The following is a 19,642-nucleotide window of genomic DNA, read 5'->3' on the forward strand; positions in this document are numbered from 1 at the left end:
TAAAGATGCAGTGTGGAGTCTTTGGCAGGCCCCTATTGGTGAATCACAGCATATACCATTGGGATTTTGGAGTAAGGTCCTAAAATCCTCTGCAGACAACTACTCCCCCTTTAAAAAATAGTTGTTGACCTGTTACTGGGCCTTGGTGGAGACTGAACACCTCACCATGGGCCATCATGTCACCATGAGGCCTGACCTACCCATCAAGAACTGGGTATTTTCTGACCCACAGAGTCATAAAGTTGTACATGCACAGCAACACTCTATTGTTAAATGGAAGTGGTATATATGAGATCAGGACAAAGCAGGACCTAAAAGGACAAGTAAGCTGCATGAAGAAGTGACCCAAATGCCCACAATCTCCACTCCTGCCACATCACATTCTTTCTCTCAGTCTGCAACTATGACCTCCTGGGGAATTCCTTATTATAATTTATCTGAAGGACAGAAAAGTCATGCTTGGTTTATGGATGGCTCTGCACGATATGCAGGTGCCACTTGTAAGTGGACAGCATCAGCACTGCAGCCCCTTTCTGGGATCTCCCTAAAAGACAGTAATAAAGGTTACTCCTCCTAATGGGCATAACTTCGAGCAGTGCACCTGGCTGTCTAGTTTGCCTGCAAGTAAAGATGGCCAAATGCGAGACTGTATACTGATTCATGGGCTGTGGCTAATGGCTTGGCTGGATGGTCAGGGATTTGGAAGGAACATGATTGAAATATTGATGACAAGGAGGTGTGGGTGGGGAAGAGGTATGTGGATGGACCTCTCTGAATGGGCCAAGAAAGTAAAGGCAACCGTGTCTTATGTGAATGCTCATCAAAGGGTTACCTCTGAAGAAGAGGAATTTAACAATCAAGTGGATAAGATGGCACGTACTGTGGAGACTGGGCCTCCTCTTTCCTCTGCCATTCCGTTATCGCCCACTGGGCACATGAACAAAGTGGACATGGTGGCAGGGATGGAGATTATGCATGGGTGCAACAACATGGACTTCCACTCACCATGGTTGACTTGGCCATACCTACTGCTGAGTGCCCTGCTTTCCAGCAGCAGATACCAACATTAAGTCCAAGATATGGGACCATTCCTTAGGGAGATCAACCAGCAACCTGGTGGCAGGTTGACTACATAGGACCACTTGATTCATGGAGGGGGCAGCATTTTGCTCTTACTGGAATAGACACCTACTCTGGAAATGGATTTGCCTTCCCTGCACTCTATGCTTCTGCCAAAACTGCCATTTGTGGACTTACAGAATACCTCATCCACCGGCATGGCATCCCACATAGCACAGCTTCAAATCAAGGAACTCACTTCACAGCAAATGCAGTGAGGCAATGTTCCCATTCCCATGGAATCCACTGGTCGTATCATGTTCCTCATCATCCTGAAGCAGCTGGCTTGATATAACGATGGAATGGGCTCCTAAAGACACAATTACAGCCCCAGCTAGGTGGCAACAACTTGGCGGGCTGGGGAAATATTCTCCAGGAAGTTGAATATGCTCTAAACCAGTGGCAAATATATGGTGCTGTGTCTCCAATAGCTAGAATTCATGGATCCAGGAACCAACGGGTGGAAGCTGGAGTGGCACCACTCACTATTACTCCTAGTGATCCCCTTGCAGCATTTTTGCTTCCTGTCCCAGCAATCCTAAGTGCTTCAGGCCTGGAGGTCCTGGTCCTGAAGGAAGGAACTCTCCCACCTGGAAACACAGCACGGATTCCACTGAACTGCAGCTGAGAATGCCCTCTGTCCACCTTGGGCTTCTCATGCCTTTGAATCAACAGGTCAAGAAGGGTGTCACTTTACTGAATGGTGTGATTGATACTGATTACCAAGGAGAAATTGGGCTGGTGTTACAAAATGGAGGTAAAGAAGAATATGTCTGGAATCCAGGAGATCCCATAGGCTGACTCGTAGGGCTACCGTGCCCTGTGATTAAAGTAAATGATAAGGTATAGCAACCCAATCCTGACAGGATGACCCAGACCCCTCAGGAATGAAGGTCAGGGTCACCCCACCAGACAAAAAACCACAGCCAGCTGAGGTGCTTGCCGAAGGCAAAGGTAATACAGAATGGGTAGTAGAAGAAGGTAGTTCTACTTAACAGTTAAGACCACATGATCAATTACAAACGCCAGTTTTTGTGATTGTCAGTATATTTGCTTTACATGTGCTTATTGCATATCTCTCCTTTGTTTATGTATGATATATCAGATACAATTGGACTCAGTGTGTTTTCATTTTTGTGTACGATAGATGTTTGATATTAAGTATAGGTGTGATTTCATTAATGTCTGAAATTTTATATGGCTAAAGAATTGTTACAGATGCCAAGTTGGCAAGGGGTGGATTGTGTTAGTTAACGTTTATTGTGCCAACATAGCCAATGAACACATGAGGGATTAATTGAAGGGCGGTGAGATAAATGGCTTTGCACGATTCACCTTTCTTGTCTCTCACTCTTTGATCATCGGAACAGCGTGTGACTGCCTTGCTTGTGCTCTGCCTCAATTTGCAAGCTACACTACCTATGGGACACCTAACTCATGGACTGTGTCACTGTAATTTGAGGTTCCTTCAAGACCTGCTTCACCACACTATTGGAATATACATCTCTTCAGCTGGGGACTGTCGGACCCTACCATCTCTTTGACTTTTGGTAACCTACCTGCCTTGCTGTTTGCTGCCTGGGGCTGGATAGCCTGAATTGCTCTACAGAGGACTACCTGGTGGCCCGCAAGACTTGAAGGACTGTTAGTGTCTCACAGTTGTCTCACAGGAGTGAGCTGTACTGAGCCATTTTTACTGCTTTGTAGATTAATTAACTATTTATTTCTTATAATATATATTTATCTATAAAATTATTAGCATTCTGGTTTTGTTTCTTTTGAGAATTCTGTCTACCATATTGCTTTTTAATTTGTACAAATTGGTTATAAATTATTACAGCATTAAAGTGTTAATATGCATTTAGTTTATAATTGTTTGACTCAATCATATACTCATGCTTATTGGCAAAACTGCATCAGTGGTTTTCTTTGTTCAATTTTTTTATGCATTTTTGCAGTCATTCAGGATACCACCTTTGATTTCAGTTGTATTACAAACAATTGTTAGACTTCTTTAGGTTCCATTTTTCTTTATTTAAATCCTATTCCATCTCATGCTAATTAACCTGTTAAATGGCAGTTTGTGTGTTATTTAGCAGGAGGCTGGTGGTGTTGTGGGTTATGTGTTTTGCTGCTAACTCTAGGACACCAGTTCGAAACCACCAGTTGCTTTGAGGGAGAAGAGAAAAGGCTTTCTGCTCCCATAAGAAGTTTGAGTCTCCCCAAACTCACAAGGGCAGTTCTACTCTACTCTGTAGGATCTTGATTGAGACCTGTTGGTATAGTGGTTGGGCTGTGATCCTCGTGGTTGCCAGTTCAAAACGAACAATATCTCAGCAAAAAAACTTGAAAACCCAAAAGGTATCACTCGAGTCAGTATTGACTCAATGGCAGTAAGAGCTATAGGATCGACTATCAGACATGGAACTATTTATGGACTTTTCATTTTTTGCTGTAGGCTTTTTTTGTTGCTGTCACTATTCTTTTTGTTTATTTGTTTTCTTATTTTGTCATGATTTGCTTATCTTTGTTTTTGTTCTTACTATTGCTACATATCTGTCTAGATAAGAGAGGTGGGATAAATAATCTAGAGGAGAAAACATGGGATTAAAGCTCCCAGGGGGACACAGGAGAGTGGATGGTGGAAAGTAAGACGGGTGCCAACAAACCCAGGGATAAGGGAAGAACAAATCCTCTAAAATTGATGGCAAGGAGGCATAGGGGGTTGTGGGGTTTGATCAAAGGAAATGTAGCTGAGAGGAATTGCTGAAACCTGAAAGAAGGCTGAACATGATAGTGGGACAAGAGGAAAGTAAAAGGAAATAGTGGGAAAAAGTAGTTGGCAAAGGACATTTATAGAGTCCTAAATACAGGCATGCACATATGTAAATAAATTTTTATATAATAATAGGGAAATTGATCTATGCATATATATTTATACGTTAAGTATTAAGGTAGCAGATGGACATTGGGCTTCTACTCAAGTGTGCCCTCAACCCAAGAACACTTTGTTCGAATAACCCAGCATTCTGTGATGCTTACCTTCCCAACATGATTGCTGAAGACAAAATGGGTGCATAAGCAAATGTGGTGAAGAAAGCTCATGGTGCCCAGCTATCAAAAAATATAGTGTCTGGGGCCTTAAATGATTAAAGATAAACAAGGGTCTATCTACCCGAGAAGCAACAAAACCCACATCAAAAAAGCATACTAGCCTGTGTGATCAGATGGTGTCAATGGGATCAGGTATCAGGCATCAAAGACAGAGCAAAAAATCATAACTCCTTGAATGAGGGAGAAGGAGTAGAGAACCAAATCCCTTCTGCAGTCAATTGGATGTCCCTTTTCACAGGGGCCACAAGGAACAGATGAGCCAGTCAGAGTGCAGTATAGCAGCTATGAAATAAACAGCTTTCCTCTATTTCTTTAATGCTCCCCCCACCACCCATACTATCATGACCCCAATTCTACCTTACAAATCTGGCTAGACCAGAACACGTACACTGGTACAGATAAGAGCTCACAACACCAGGAATCCAGGACAGATAAACCCTCAGGATCAATCATGAGAGTAGTGATAAAAGAAGGGTAAGGGAAGGGGCGGGAGGGAGGGATGAAGTAAAAGGGTACCAATCACAATGATTGACATATAACTCCTCCTTGGGTTACAGCCAGCAGAAAAGTGGGTGAAGGGAGACAATGATCAGCATAAGACATAAAAACCAAAACCAATAATTTAGAAAATTATCCAGGGTTAATGAGGGAAGGAGGATGGGAAAGGGAGGTTTAATTAAAAAAAGAGGATATGGTACCAAGGGCTAAATTCGAAAGAAAATGTTTTGACAAGAATGATGGCAATATTTGTACTAATGTTCTTGACACTATATATATATATATATATATATATATATATATATATATATATATATATATATATATATATGGATTGTGATAGGAGTTGGAAGAGCACTAATAACATGATTTTTAAAAAGAAGACAAAATGAAAGAAATATAATGAATATTAAATGATAATAAACTTAAAAATGAAGAAATACAATGAATAGGAAATGGTGGTGCAGCGGGAAGAAAAGAGCTAGAGGGCCTCTAGAAGAAGGAATGGACTTGATGGTATTGAGTTTTAAGTATCTTAGTTATATTGCTCTTCATCAAGGACACAAAGATTTTTGAATATTTTATTTAAACTTTAAAAATATTTCCCCTCTCCTGTTTATATATGTAATCAATTCTGAAGTGATTTTTTTATGGTATGACAATCAATTTCTTTTCTTAAAAATTATGCAAATCTCAGTCTTTCTGCAGCATCTGTAACTATATCTTTACTTTCAATCATTGATTGCATAAAAGTTGATAATTTGATTTCTCTAGCCTCTGATATAAAGGAATACAGTTCTAATCATTCCAGTGCTAGTACACTGTATAATTCTGTAAACATAAATTAATCTAGACATTTTCCCACAACCTTTTATTTAATAATTATTCTTTATTATTTTCTTAATTTATTCTTTGACTCTGGGTCCATGTATATTTAAAATATTAGTTTATGAAGTTTCTTTTAAATGCTAATATTGGTATATAGTAAAATTTAGCAAAAAATCCAGATATATTAAAAAAACAATGATTTTTATGATATTGACAGAAGTTATGGTATATATTTTAAATTTATTTAGGTATTGTGTATATTCAGATGGTTGACTCTTGCATTTTGATTGTGAGTATTTCTTAGCTATGACGCTGGCCAATGCACAATTTGGTGCCTCAAATATTAAATTGGTCTGTGGATATATTTGGCCTGCGGATTTAAAAATTTGCACTAGTTTTCCCCTATGAGATATCGTTTTTGAGAAAGAGAGCATATGCTAGACATCACTCTTCAATCTACTTATCAGCCCCCCCCCAAAAAAAAAACAGGGTCTTTTAATGTAGTGCTAGCTAACGTGAGAGAGGAAATGCACCCTGTTCTTTTAAACAATACTTTGTGCTGTACTAAATATTTAGGTCAAGTCCTACTTCACCTGGTGTCCTGTGTTTCAAAGAATATTTTGAACAGTTCAAGCACATCATCCTGGATTTTTCCCCAAGCATCGCTTCACTTTATGAGGAACTGACTAGCAGCAGGTCTGAGTTGTTATCTCCACTTGGAGCCGTAGACAAGAGCGACAGGTGTCAGAATGGGTTATGTGTTTGACTGCTCACCACGAGCCCCTCTGACCCCGTCCAGGAACTGCTCTACACAATGAGACTCAAAAGGATAGACTTTCTGCTCCCAGAATGATTTACAGCTTCAAACACCCATAGGATACGCTCCACTATGCCCTTTAGGGAGGGTCACTGTCAGTCCTAGTGACAGACTGCTAGTGCATTTGGTGCCATAAATAGATTTCAAATTTTCTGAAACTCAAAATGGGTCTGTCAGAGTTCAAACTCCTTTATTCAAATTAAAATGCTCCAGCCTCTTTTAAGATTGACACTACTTTTCTATCTGTGCAGAGGAACTCTTAAAAGAAAAAATTACAATTTTTCTCATAAAGAAGCTTGGAGTCACCTTCACCACTGAACAAAATAATATGAGTTATCTATTGACTTCTCAATATTAAAATGTGTTCTGAAACTTTCACTGCATCATTTAACAAAGAAAATCATTAAATATGAATGAAAATCAAGCTTTATATTTGTGACCTTCTTAATTGCTCTCTTTTAAAAATCATTTTATTAGGGGCTCTTACAACTCTTATCACAATCCATGCATACATCAATTGTGTAAAGCACATTCATTGTCCTCATCATTCTCAAAACACGTGCTCTCCACTTAAGCCCCTGGCATCAGCTCCTCATTTTTCCCCTCCCTCCCCACTCCCCTCTCCCTCATGAACCCTTGATAATTTATAAATTATTACTTTGTCATATCTTGCACTGTTGGACAGCTCCCTTCACCTACTTTTTTGTGGTCCGTCACCCAGGGAGGAGGTTATTTGCTTGCAATTGGTTTCCCCTTTCCAATCCACCCTCCCTGCACCCTCTGAGTATTGCTACTTGCACCACTAGTCTTGAAGGAATGATCCACCCTAGATTCCCTGTGTTTCCAGTTCCTATCTGTACCAGTGTACATCCTCTGATCTAACCAGATTTGTCAGGTAGAATTGAGATCATGATAGTGGGGTTTGTGTGTGGAAGGGAGAAAACATTTAGAAACTAGAGGAAAGTTGTATGCTTCATTGTTGCTACATGGCACATGACTGGCTCATCTCCTCTCTGAGACTCTTCTCTAAGGGATATCCAGTGGCCTACAAATTGGCTTTGGGTCTCCACTCCGCACTCTTCCACTCATTCACAATGATATGATTTTTTTGTTCTGATGATGCCTGATACCTGATCGCTTGGACACCTCGTGATCGCATAGGCTGGTGTGCTTCTTCCAAGTGGGCTTTGTAGCTTCTGAGCTAGATGGTCGCTTATTTACCTTCAAGCCTTTAAGACTCCACATGCTATATCTTTTGATACCCAGGCACCATCAGCATTCTTTGCCACATTTGCTTATGCACTCATTTGTCTTCAGCAATCATATCAGGGAGGTGAGCACACAACGATATGATTTTTTGTTCTTTGATGCCTGTTAACTGATCCCTTCAGCACCTTGTGAACACACAGGCTGGTGGGCTTCTTCCATGTGAGCTTTATTGCTTCTGAGTTAGATCGTTGCTTTTGTTTATTTTCAAGCCATTAAGACCCCAGATGCTATATCCTTTGATCGCTGGACACCATCAGCTTTCTTCACCACATTTGCTTATTTTCTCGCTTTGTCTTCAGCCATTGTATGGGAAAGGTGAGTATCATACAATGCCAGTTTAATAGAGCAGTATTCTTGCATTGAGGGAGTACTTGAGTGGAGACCCAATGTCCATCTGTCATTTAATACTTAATCCATAAATATATGCACATAGATTTATTTGCCCATCCTCATAAAATATATGTACATATGTACATGCCTTTATTTAGACCTCTACAAATGTCCTTTGCCTCCTAGCTCTTTCCTCTATTACTTTGACTTTCCTCTTGTCCCACTATCATGCTCAGTCTTCATTTGGGTTTCAGTAATTCCTCTTGGTTACATTATCCTTGATAACACCCGACCAGGCCTCCTACACCCTCCTCTCCACCAATTTGGATCACTTCTTTTTCCCTGGTCCCTGGGTTTGTTAACCCCACTGTCTTTCCCCAATGGCCCCTTCTCCCATGGCCCCGGAAATGTCAGTCCCATTGTTTTCTCCTCCAGATTGCTCATGCAGCATATTTTATTTAGACAGACTTGAGGAGATACTAACATGCACAAAAACAAGACAGAGCAAAACCAAGCAACAAAATAAAACAAAACAACAACAAACTAAATGACAAAAAAACACACCAGAATAAAACACACAAATGAACTGCTTGTTGTTAGTTGAAGGAATGTTTGTTGGCCTGTAGGAATATTTTTCAGTCCAGTCTGTTGGTGCACCAATCCCTGACCCCAAAGTCTATTTTTGGTAATCCGTGGGAATTTCATTGCTCTGTTACCTTGCTGTTCTGTTGAACTCCCTTAGTGTTTTGTCTCGGTGTGGTGGGATGACATCGGGCAGAATTCCCACACTGTGTCTCCAGTGTTGTCCCCTGTAGGGCTGTGGGTCAGTGAGGTAGGTTGTGTCTCATAGTGGGTCTGGACATGTGGCCTTCTCTGTGGACTGGCTGCTCTGAGCAGGAATATTGTCCTCAGGCTTGGTGGGCCAGGATGTGCTCCACTCTCTCACACTTCCTCCCCCTTCATTTGCTCCCATGTACTCTGATCAGAAATATTTCTCTCTCTGACCTGCAGATTCAGTCCTATCCTGTGAAATAAATTCTTCTTGGGGGAGGGACAGGTTTCCATGTAGTTAGGATTCGGACTGGCCCCTCAGAACTCTCCACTGGTTCCCTACTCCACGCCAGCATGTTGCATCCACATCTTGGAGCACTCTGTTGAAGTCTGGGCCCTCTTTCCCTGTGGAGATATAAACAAAAAAACTCTCCTTTGGTGGGTTAGTGCTCTGTGATCCCGACACCCATTTCTTTATTATTATTTTTTCCTTTTTAGTTGGCTACCATATGTATCCCTGGATTTGATCTGGTCCCTGCCATACTACCTGATCCTCAATCCAGGAGTATTTGTATACAGTAGCTTTTTCCCCATGCTCCTTTTGCATTTTTTTAAGCTTGCCTCAACGGACTCATGTTGTACTTGTCCTTTTGTGCTTGGCTTGCTTCGCTTAGCATGATTTTCTCCAGTTCTTCCCATGCAGTGATGTGCTTCATACGTTCATCACTGGTTTTTTTTAGCAATGCGTAGTACTCCATCGTATATATGTACCACAGCATTTTAATCCACTCATAGTTGATGGAAATTTGGGTTGTTTCCAACTTCTTGCAATTGTGAACTGTGCCGCAATGAACATTGGAACACAGATGTCTGGTCTTGGTTTGTTTCTTGCCTCCTCTGCGTATATGTTCAGTAGGGGGATTGCTAGGTCGTATGGTAACTCAATTTCCATCCATTTTAGATATCACCAGATCGATTTCCATAGTGGCTGTACATATTTACAGTTCCACCAGCATTGGACGAGAGTTCCGGTCTCCCAACAGCCCCTCCAACACTTGTTGCTTTCTGATTTTTTGCATTGGGCTATCTTTGAGGGTGTTAGGTGGTATCTCATTGCTTTAAGGTGCATTTCTCTTATGGCTTAAATTGGGAACATTTTCTTATATGTTTGTTGGCCATTCAGATTTCTGCCCCTGTTAAATTCTGTTCAGGTCCTTTGCCCACCTCCTCGTAGGCAATTAGATTTTTTCTTTTTGGAAGCTAGTAAAGTATTGTAGATTTTAGTAATAAGGCCTTTGTCTGATGTGTCATTGCTAAAGATGTTTTCCCAGTCCGTGGACTCTCGGTGAATTCTTTCTATGTACATAGGTGTTTTATCTTCAGTATATCCCATTTTAAATTTCTTGCCTCCTCTGTGTTTGTGTCCTTCCCGATTTCTGATAGATTATCTATTCCCTGTGCCAAAGTTCTCAAGTTGTTCCCAATCCTTCAGTGATGGCCCTAATACTTTTGGGTTTATCTTCAAGGCCTCTGATCTACCTTGTGTTTATTCTTGTGCATGGAGTTAGATAAGGGTTTTTCTTCATTTCCCTGCAGGTAAATATCCATTTTTTCCAGCACCACTTGTTAAAGAGGGCATCTGCTTCTCGTTGGATATTTTTGGGGGCACTTATCAAAGATCAGCTGTCTATATGTTGATGATTTTATTTCTGGATTTTCAATTCTTTTCCATTAGTCTGAACATCTGTCATTGTAACAATACCATGCGGTTTTGACAACTGTGGCTGAATAGTACGTGCTAAAGTCAGGTAAAGCAAGCCCTCCCACTGTGTCCTTCTTCTTGAGAAGTTCTCTGCTAATTCTGGACTTCTTTCTTTTCCATATGAAGTTGGTAATTGATTTTTCCATTTCTTTGAAGAAAGATGAGGGTAATTCTATCAGGATTGCATTAAACTTACGTAGTGCCTTAGGAAGAACTAACATCTTTACTATATTGAGTCTTCCAATACATGTGCATGACATATTCATCCACTTGTTGAGGTTACTCTTGGTTCCTTGTAATAGTGTTCTGCAGTTTTCCTCATATAGATCTTTTGTTCTTTTAGTCAGGTATATTCCTAGATCTTTCCATTTGTATTTGGCTATTGTGAAGGATACTACCTTTTTTATCTCCTCCTCTCTGGTCTTATCCGATGTGTATAGCAGTCCGAATGGACTTCTATTTGTTGATCTTGTAGCCTGCCACTCTGGCAAACTTCTCTATTGCTTCCAGTATGCCCCTTGTAGAGATTTTGGGATTTTCCACGTATAAAATCATATCACCTGCAAATAACGAAGTTTTATCTCTTGCTTCTGCAAACTAATACCTTTGATGTCTATTCTTTGCCTTATTCTGTTAGCTAAAACCTCCAGCACAATATTAAATAAGAGTGGGGACAAGGGCATCCTTGTCTGGTCCCATTTTTTGGTGGGATTGTGTTAGTATTTTCTGCATTTGCTATCACATTGGCTGTTGGTTTTTCATATATAGCTTGTATTTTCTTGAGGAATTTTCTTTCCATTCCTATCTTCTCAAGTGTCTTAAACTAGAATTGGTTTTGGATGTTGTCGAATGCTTTTCCTGCATCTATCGATATTTTCATGTGGTTCTTATAGTTTTTCATGTCAATGTGGTGAATCATACTAATGGTCTTTCGTATGTTGTACCAGTCCTGCATCCCTGGTATGAATCCCACTTGGTCATGCTTTATAATTTGTTTTATATATTTTTATACTCTCTTGGCCAATATTTTGTCAAGGATTTTTGCATGGATATTCATTAGGGATATTGGTCTATAATTCTCAATTCTTATGGGATCCTTGCCCAGTTTTGGTATCACAGTTATATTAGCTTCATAGAAGAAGTTCAGGAGTTTGCCAACTTTTTCTATGTTCTGGAAGTGTTTGTGTAGGATTGGTGTTAGTTGTTCCCTAAATGCTTAGTAGAATTCTCCTGTGAAGCCATCTGTTCCAGGGGATTTTTTTGTTGGTAATCCCTTGATAACCTTGTCTATTTCTTCTATTGCTATGGGTCTGTTGAGATTCTTGACATCCTTTGGGGACAGTCTAAGCAGGGATTGTTTTTCCAAGAATTTGTCCACGTCTTCAAAGTTGCTGAATTCATTGGAGTACAATCCTTTGTAGTATGGTGTAATTATCCTTTTGATTTCTTTAAGGTCTGTTGTAATGTCCCCTCTTTCATCCCTTATTCTTGCTATTGAAATTTGTTCCCTCCTTTCTTCAATTAGGTTTACCAGTGATCTGTTGATTCTGTTTATCCTTTCAAACAATCAACTTTAAGTAGCATTAATTTTTTCCACAAATTTCTTATTTTCCCTCTCCTGTATCCCAGCCTGATTTTTATTATTTCTATTCATTTGCTATTAGTAGGACTCTCCTGCTGACCCTGCTCTAGTTGTTGTAAATTTTGTGTCAGCGTATCAATCATGAGTTTCTCTTCCTTTCTCAGCTGTGCCTGTATTGCTATGAAACTTCCTCTGAAAACTTCTTTTGCTGTGTCGCATAAGTTTTGGTACGTCATGTTCTCATTCTCCTTGGTTTCTAGAAATTTCCTAATTTCATCTCTGATCTGTGCCAGTATGCACTCCTTTTGCAATAGTTATTCATCTTCCAATTGTTTGCTCTTGTTTTCTTCATCTTCCTTTTGTTGATTTCCATCCTTATGGCACAGTGATCAGAGAGGTCTTTATGATATAAATGTGCTTAAATTTATGTAGATTTGCCTTATGCCCCAGCATGTAATCTATCTTTGAATATGTCTCATGATGATTTGAAAAGAATAGGAAATATTTGTATTTGGATGGAAAGCTCTGTAAATATATATCAAGTCAAATTGTCTAACTGTAATAATCAGATCTCTAGCCTCCGTGTTCAGTTTCTTTCCCTGTGATCTATTTTTCTCAGAAAGCAGTGTATTGAAGTCACCCACTATAATTGTTGAGGCTGTGATTTCTTTTTACATCTTTTGGAGTTTTGGGTTGACGTTATCAGTGGGTCTCTCATTCGGGGAATATATATTTACAATGTTTACTAGTTCTTTGTCTACCATTCCCTTGAGTATTATATAGTGCCCCTCCTTGTCTCTTTTTATGGTTTGCACTTTGAGGTCAATTTATTCAAGATTAGGATCACAACCCAGCTTTCTTGGAAATGCTGTTTGCTTGGTATGCCTTTCTCCAGCCTTTGATTCTCAACCCATTTTTGTCAATAGCATTGAGACATGTCTACTGTAGGCAGCAGATCGATGGATTGTGTTTTCTAAGTCAGTCTCCTAGCCTCAGTCTTTTAATGCCTGAGTTCAGGCCATTGATATTCAGGGTTATTATCTCCATCTGTGGACTCTGTGACGTCATCTGATGTCATTTGTGTTGGGTGTTTTCCTACCTTCCTTTTTTATTAGGGTGGTGTGCACGTGTGTATGTATCATTCTTGACTTCTTTCCAATCTTAAGCCAATGCTATATTGGGGATTGTTTTTCTTTGCTGCTCTCTGGATGAGGTTGTTCTAAGTGGCAGTCTCTTTTTTTTATGATTCGTGAATGTTGTTCTTCTGCCTATACTGGGCTGGCAAGTATCTTTTGAAGCCTGGGTTTCTTCTATCATATTATTTGAGTTTTTCCTTGTCAGGGAAGATGCTTACTTAGAATTTTCTTGGATTTGCGTTGTTTCCCTTCAATTTTTGGAGTATGTTATGTCACGCGCGACCCTCCCACGGCGGAAGATAAGAGGATGAACGCGACACACGACGAGACAAATTGACCAGGATCCTTCTGATAGCGTGATAAGCGGAGTTTATTGAGAGCTGCCTCTAGATCCGAGGTCAGCTATGGAAGACCCCGGGCAGGCTAAAAACCCTGGCTTATATATGCTTCGGGGTGACGGGGCTCTCTCAGATAGGCGCAAAGCTCTCCTGCGTCAAAGTCCAGACTGAGCGCATGCGTGGCATAACTTGTTATCACTAACCCTGAAGATAAGGGCGCAGTCCAGCGCCATCTTGTAATGGCGTCCACATCTCCTCCCTTTTTATATAATAAGATTTTGGAATCCCGCCTGTCTTAGGTGACCTAGCATGCCACATGGTCCTTACCCGTCATCGGAACTCCTGCCCTCTAGCGGCAGGCTCCTGTCTTAGGTTGGTACCATGTCCCACTGGTCTTTCCCGTCTTTGGCTGCGGACTCAGCTTGCGCATGGTCTAGCGCTTGAGGAGGGAAAGCCAAATCTCTGGCTGCTCGCCCTTTTCAAGAGCCATGAGGGCTTGTAATATCACACGCTTTTCGCTAGCCTGATTGCGCTTGAGCTTGCAAATCATCCAGAGAAGAATTATGCCACCGAAGCAGATTAAGCCCCAAAATAAAAATGTTCCCACCCACTCCTTGAAATAGGAAAAAGCAGAGGACAACCAAGAGGTGTAATCTCCAAGCGTGATAGGCTTAGTACGTGTGCCATTCAATTTCAAAATCTTCAACAACATCTGGTCCTGTATCGCTTCCAGCTCTTCACTCCATTGGCCTGTCAAAAAATCTGAAATGTTTTTAATAATGCTGCTTGATTCATTATATACAATAGGGGTGACACAAACCGCAGGTGTTGATAATACACAGCTCAGTTGTACCAAGCTGGTAAGTTGCTCAATTTCTTGTTGCAATAAATCCGTTTTTTGATTCAACAGAATTATTCCCGCCGCTGAATGAGCTTGGGCATTGCGGGCTTCCATTAGTGCATCCGCGGTTTTTTCCACAACTTCATTTATAACTTTAGCTGTCTGCACTTGATTGGCCATAGCGATACCCGCAGTTACGGCCGCTGTTGCTGATATCGCTATTGCTGTAACAATTGCAGCTGTTATGCCAAAATCTCTTTTATGTCTCAATAGAGTAGTAATGGGGAATTGATTCGGATCCGCTTCCACAGGTATAGGAACTAAGGTGGGAATGCGAATGACCATAGCATTATGCGTTCGGTTTCCAGACCAACACTCTCTAATTTTACATCTACATTTACTACTATTGCAACTAACAACATCATTTATAATACATGTATCATTAAAAACTAAAAATAAAAAAGGACTTTTTACGCAAACTGGATTATAATCATAAATATAATTATGGCTATAACTCAAGCCTTCACTAACGTTTGCCATATTTCCCACAATAACTACATTAGCTCTTTTGAGACGTATGACGCTTCCCAACAAGCCAGCAAAAGGGGACATAATAGTGGCAGCATTCAATCTGTTATTTAGAATCCACTGATGCCACGGCCATGTATTCTTGCTCACATTCTGGGTGCTGTTATATAATTTTGGGGGAAAATTGAGGTTTAGTTTAGATAAATACAATTTATCCTGTACCCCTGGGTCACAGTTTTCAAACTCTGGTGGAAATCTTTCTCTAGGATGACAGGGAGGGAATACCCTCACTCTTTCCAGAGTACCATTGCATCGAGTTCTTTCCTCATGTTCTTCGCCCGTCTCTACTGGTGCCAGCAATTCTTCTTGCCAGACATATGTCTCAACACGCGTCACCGGCGGAGTTGCTGATGTCGACCATTCGCCTAGTTGCGGGGCTGGGGGCGAGCCACTAAAAATCATCTCGCCTTCTTGATCGACCTCTACCTTGACAGTCGACCCTGGGGTAACTTCAGGATCAAGCCATGTTGTAACATTTATCTTTCTCAAATTTATGCACTGATTACTGGAAGAATTTTTTACGATATGGAAACATAAGCTATTAACTAAAGTAAAATTTGTGACATTATAAAATTTTGATACTTTACTCACAGGAGGACTACAAGGGACTCCCAATCTATCACATTTTTGAGCAAAAAATACTGGGAGAACTGGGGCTTGTCTATTTACTGGATGGGGTATAGGCCAGGTTCTCACCACTCCCCACAATTTTTCCTGCTGCTTCTAGCATTCTAGCCACAAAATCTGAAAATGGCTCCGTAGGGCCTTGTATTATTTTTGTAAGGTTCCCTCTTACTTCTCCCCTATTGGGCAGCGCTTTCCAGGCCTTTCCGGCGGCTAAATTAATTTGTTGGTATACATCTATAGGGTAACCTGTCTGATTGTTTACCCATTGACCATTTCCTGTTAGCATCTCATATGTCCAAGCCTGCTGAGGCATGCCCCTGGCTGCATTTTGTCTTGCTTGGGTCATGCTGTTTTCCATCCACATAGACTTCCACTCTAGGTACTGTCCTGTGGTTAGGACCGCCTTGGTGACTGAACACCAGTCAGTAGGAGTCATACAATGCGCACAGACACGATCTATTAAAGATTGTGTGTAATTAGCATTGACTCTGTAAGATCTTACTGCCTCAGCCAATTCCTTGACAATTTTATAATCTAAAGGTTCATGATATCGCTGTTGGTTGGCATTTTCAAAAACCGGGAACATCTGACTAAGCATCTGTTGGCTCTTCGGCATCAAAAGAGAATAATTTTGTCCCCCTGAGCTATAGGGGGTAGGTATCTGAGGTGCCGGAGGTATAGACTTAATAGCAGCAAACTCATCGTACCTCCCTCTGTCATATGCAGCCGCCGCCTCCTCCAATTCCTCCTCATCACTTTCGGTAAGGCCTAAAGCCGCTAATTCCTTCCAGGGATAAATACTTCCTGGCACTTTGGATTTGTCTTTAAGCTTAATCTCAGTAGGGGCTTCCTGCCGTGCCCGCGCGGCAGCCCCCCTCTCTCTTGTGGTCCCTCCTGTTTTTGGCTGTTTTGTCTCCGTTTCCTCTCCGGTCTCTGATTCCGAGCCGGTCACGGAGGTTTCCTCTGACTCCGTATTTGTCTCCAATTTTGAGCTCCTGTGTTTTTTCCTTTTAGATCGATCTATTCCCGATCATCCTTTTCGGACGTCCCGTTTCCTCGGGTGTGTTCCTGTCCTGCTTCTGACATGCTGTCTTGAAAGTCAATCCACTCACGCTGCCCCTGACGTATCACTTCTGCACAAGCTTCGTCCACTAAGCAACTTCTAACTAGTTTCCAGACCGGTCTCGTGCCCGGTCTTATCTGTCCCTCTTCTTTTGCTCGATCAATGTCTCTTCCCAACTTGTCCCAACATGGGACAGTCAGAGAGCCCGTTGTTAGAAACCATGGTGCAATCTGGTCTATTTCCCTCACAAATTTGCTAAGCGTGCCTTCTGATATCTTCAGTTGACGAGCTAGCAAGATTTGCTGCAAAGTTTTAACCATCTGTTTTAGTGGAACATTTCCCATGTCGCCCGTTTATCTACACGGGACTTAAGCACAGGATTTTCTTCTCGGTCTAAACCGAAAGCAGAAGCAGCACTCTCTCTCACACTCAGCCAAGGCCGCCGCAGCCGTAGCGGATAAACATTCACACAGCAGTGGCCTTGCAGAACTCACCCTCTCCGCAGCGCTAATCAGTTCTGAATCCTCCCTTTCGGGGGTCTCCACTCAACCGTCTCGTCGCCTTCTTAAGGACTCGAAATCCCGGGTTTTCGGCACCAGCTGTCACGCGCGACCCTCCCACGGCGGAAGATAAGAGGATGAACGCGACACACGAGGAGACAAATTGACCAGGATCCTTCTGATAGCGTGATAAGCGGAGTTTATTGAGAGCTGCCTCTAGATCCGAGGTCAGCTATGGAAGACCCCGGGCAGGCTAAAAACCCTGGCTTATATATGCTTCGGGGTGACGGGGCTCTCTCAGATAGGCGCAAAGCTCTCCTGGGTCAAAGTCCAGACTGAGCGCATGCGTGGCATAACTTGTTATCACTAACCCTGAAGATAAGGGCGCGGTCCAGCGCCATCTTGTAATGGCGTCCACAATGTTACTTCACTCTCTCCGCTTCTTCATAGTTTCTGCTGATAGGTCTTAGCATATTCTTATTTGGGAACCTTTATATGTTATTGCTTGTTTTTCTCTCGCTGCTGTCATGATTTTTTCCTTTTCCTCAAAGTTGGATAGTTTAACTATTATGTGCCTTGGTGACTTCTTCTTGGGACTCAGTCTAGTTGGTGTTCTTTCAGCCTCCTGAATGGTTGTCCGGTTTTCATTCATTAAGCTGGGGAAGTTTTTCTCCAATAATTCTCTTACTATTGTTGCAGATAACTTCTTTGTTGTGTCTTCCACTGGGAATCCATTTATTCTAATGTTCCTCTTCACAGCAATAGATATAGCTCTTAGGTTTTCTTCTGCTTCTCTGATAATATTATTAGATTTTTCATCGTGCTTGTTAAAGTCTGCTTGCCTGTCCTCCAAGTCACTTGTGCAGTTCTCTGCTTCCTCCAGTTGATTCTTGAAGTCCGTGTGTCTGTTACCCGGTTTTTCTTATCTCCTCCCTAAGCTCTTGTATTTACCTTTTGGTTTATGGATGTATTCTCCTCTATCATTTCATCCTTTTTCTATATTGTTTCCCTCATATCCTGTATGACTCCAAGTAGAATTCTGAAAAATTCTTTCTATGGCAGCTCAATGTTTGCTTCTTCTATGTATGTCGTTATGTTCAGAACTTCTACCATTGCCTTTTGTTTCTCCTGTTTTTTAGTTGAGGTCGTTGGGTATTGGCTGTTTGTGGTGCATTGTTTTAGAGGAGCCAGGTACCATTTTCCAGGGAGTCGAAGAGCACTGACTGTCTCTGGGAAACTCATAGGAATGCTTCTTTGAACTTCCTACAGCTAAATTCAACCTTGGCATTAACAGACCACTTCATTCTTCTGTGTCTTCCCTCTCAGGGGAGTGCCCCAGAAGGCTATTGGGTCGCCTGTTTTGGGCAGAATTGCTCTAGTCAGGTAAATCACTGCGGAGGTTGGGTAGAGGTTTATGCAAGCATCTTGGAATGTTGACGAATGTTGACTGAGCTGCCTTATGCTGTGTGAGGCACTATGGCAGGTTTCAGGAAGTTCCCTCAGTCACATGGGGCAAGAGGAAAAATATGAGCTTCCCCACCATACAGGCAGGAATTCCCGGCAAAAAGTTGGGCGGAGTATCCCCTGGTGGAGGTCAGCAGGGCTTTCCTCAGCCTTGGGCTAGCTACACAGGGTGGAGTTCACCTAACTGGGTAGAGCACTGTCGCAAATGCCCTAGGCTAAGGAGAGTGGTCTGGAGGTCAGCAGTGGAGTGTGAGAGAACAGGAAAGAGACAAAGAGAAGAGAAAAAATAAAAAGTAAGTGTGCTGAGACTGCCGGAAGGATAGAGAGAAGAGAGGGAAACAAAAGTAACAATATAGCTGAGCCCTGATCCAAGGCTATGGGGCTGAAGGGTTTAGTCTCTGCTATGAGGTGGTGGCAAGCTTTGGCTGTGTTGTGATTATGGCCCTCCACTGGCTCCAAAAGGTCCTGCCTCTGTCCAAGACAGTGGAGGGTCTAAGATCAAGCCCTAGTAGGCCTCCACTGTGGTAAGCCAAAAGCCCCCAGCCCCTCAAAACCTTGTGGGTCTGTGCCTACTTATCTTTATGATGCTCCTCCTGCAATCCAGCAGTGTTGAATTTCCCTCTTAGTAACTCTCCTGGATTGATTTCTGCTGAGTTCCTTTGGTATGTGTTACTCCATCGCCATCCTATGCTATTATTTTCCACTTTTCTCAGGCTGTGTTCTGACTTTGCAGTACACAACTTGCAGTGTCTGCATATATTGTGTAGCATCCTATACAACAGCTACAACAATAAAACCTGCTTCCATGGAATCTAACTCATAGTGACCCTATAGAATTGAGGAAAAACTGCTCCTTTGGGGTTCCACACCTTTAAATCTTTTAAAGGCTTCAGAGTGTCTGGTGGGTTTGAACTTCTGACCTTATGTGTGACAACTCACTACATAACCAACTAGCCATCAGGGTTCATATACAGCTTCACTTAGAAGTCCTTTAA

General features: G+C 41.7%; 1 protein-coding gene across 1 annotated transcript in view; it reads left to right on the forward strand.

The window, feature by feature from the left end:
• The first annotated feature begins 1,749 nt into the window (after positions 1-1,749).
• The window catches only part of LOC142439445 (complement factor H-like), a 77,204-nt gene continuing 59,311 nt past the window's right edge, over positions 1,750-19,642 (forward strand). Inside the window, exon 1 of the mRNA XM_075541810.1 lies at positions 1,750-1,876. Within this exon, the coding sequence (XP_075397925.1) occupies positions 1,750-1,876 (127 nt within the window). The remainder of the gene's footprint in view (positions 1,877-19,642) is intronic.

The sequence above is a fragment of the Tenrec ecaudatus genome, chromosome 1, assembly GCF_050624435.1.
Source record: "Tenrec ecaudatus isolate mTenEca1 chromosome 1, mTenEca1.hap1, whole genome shotgun sequence".
In the NCBI taxonomy this organism is placed as follows: domain Eukaryota; kingdom Metazoa; phylum Chordata; class Mammalia; order Afrosoricida; family Tenrecidae; genus Tenrec; species Tenrec ecaudatus.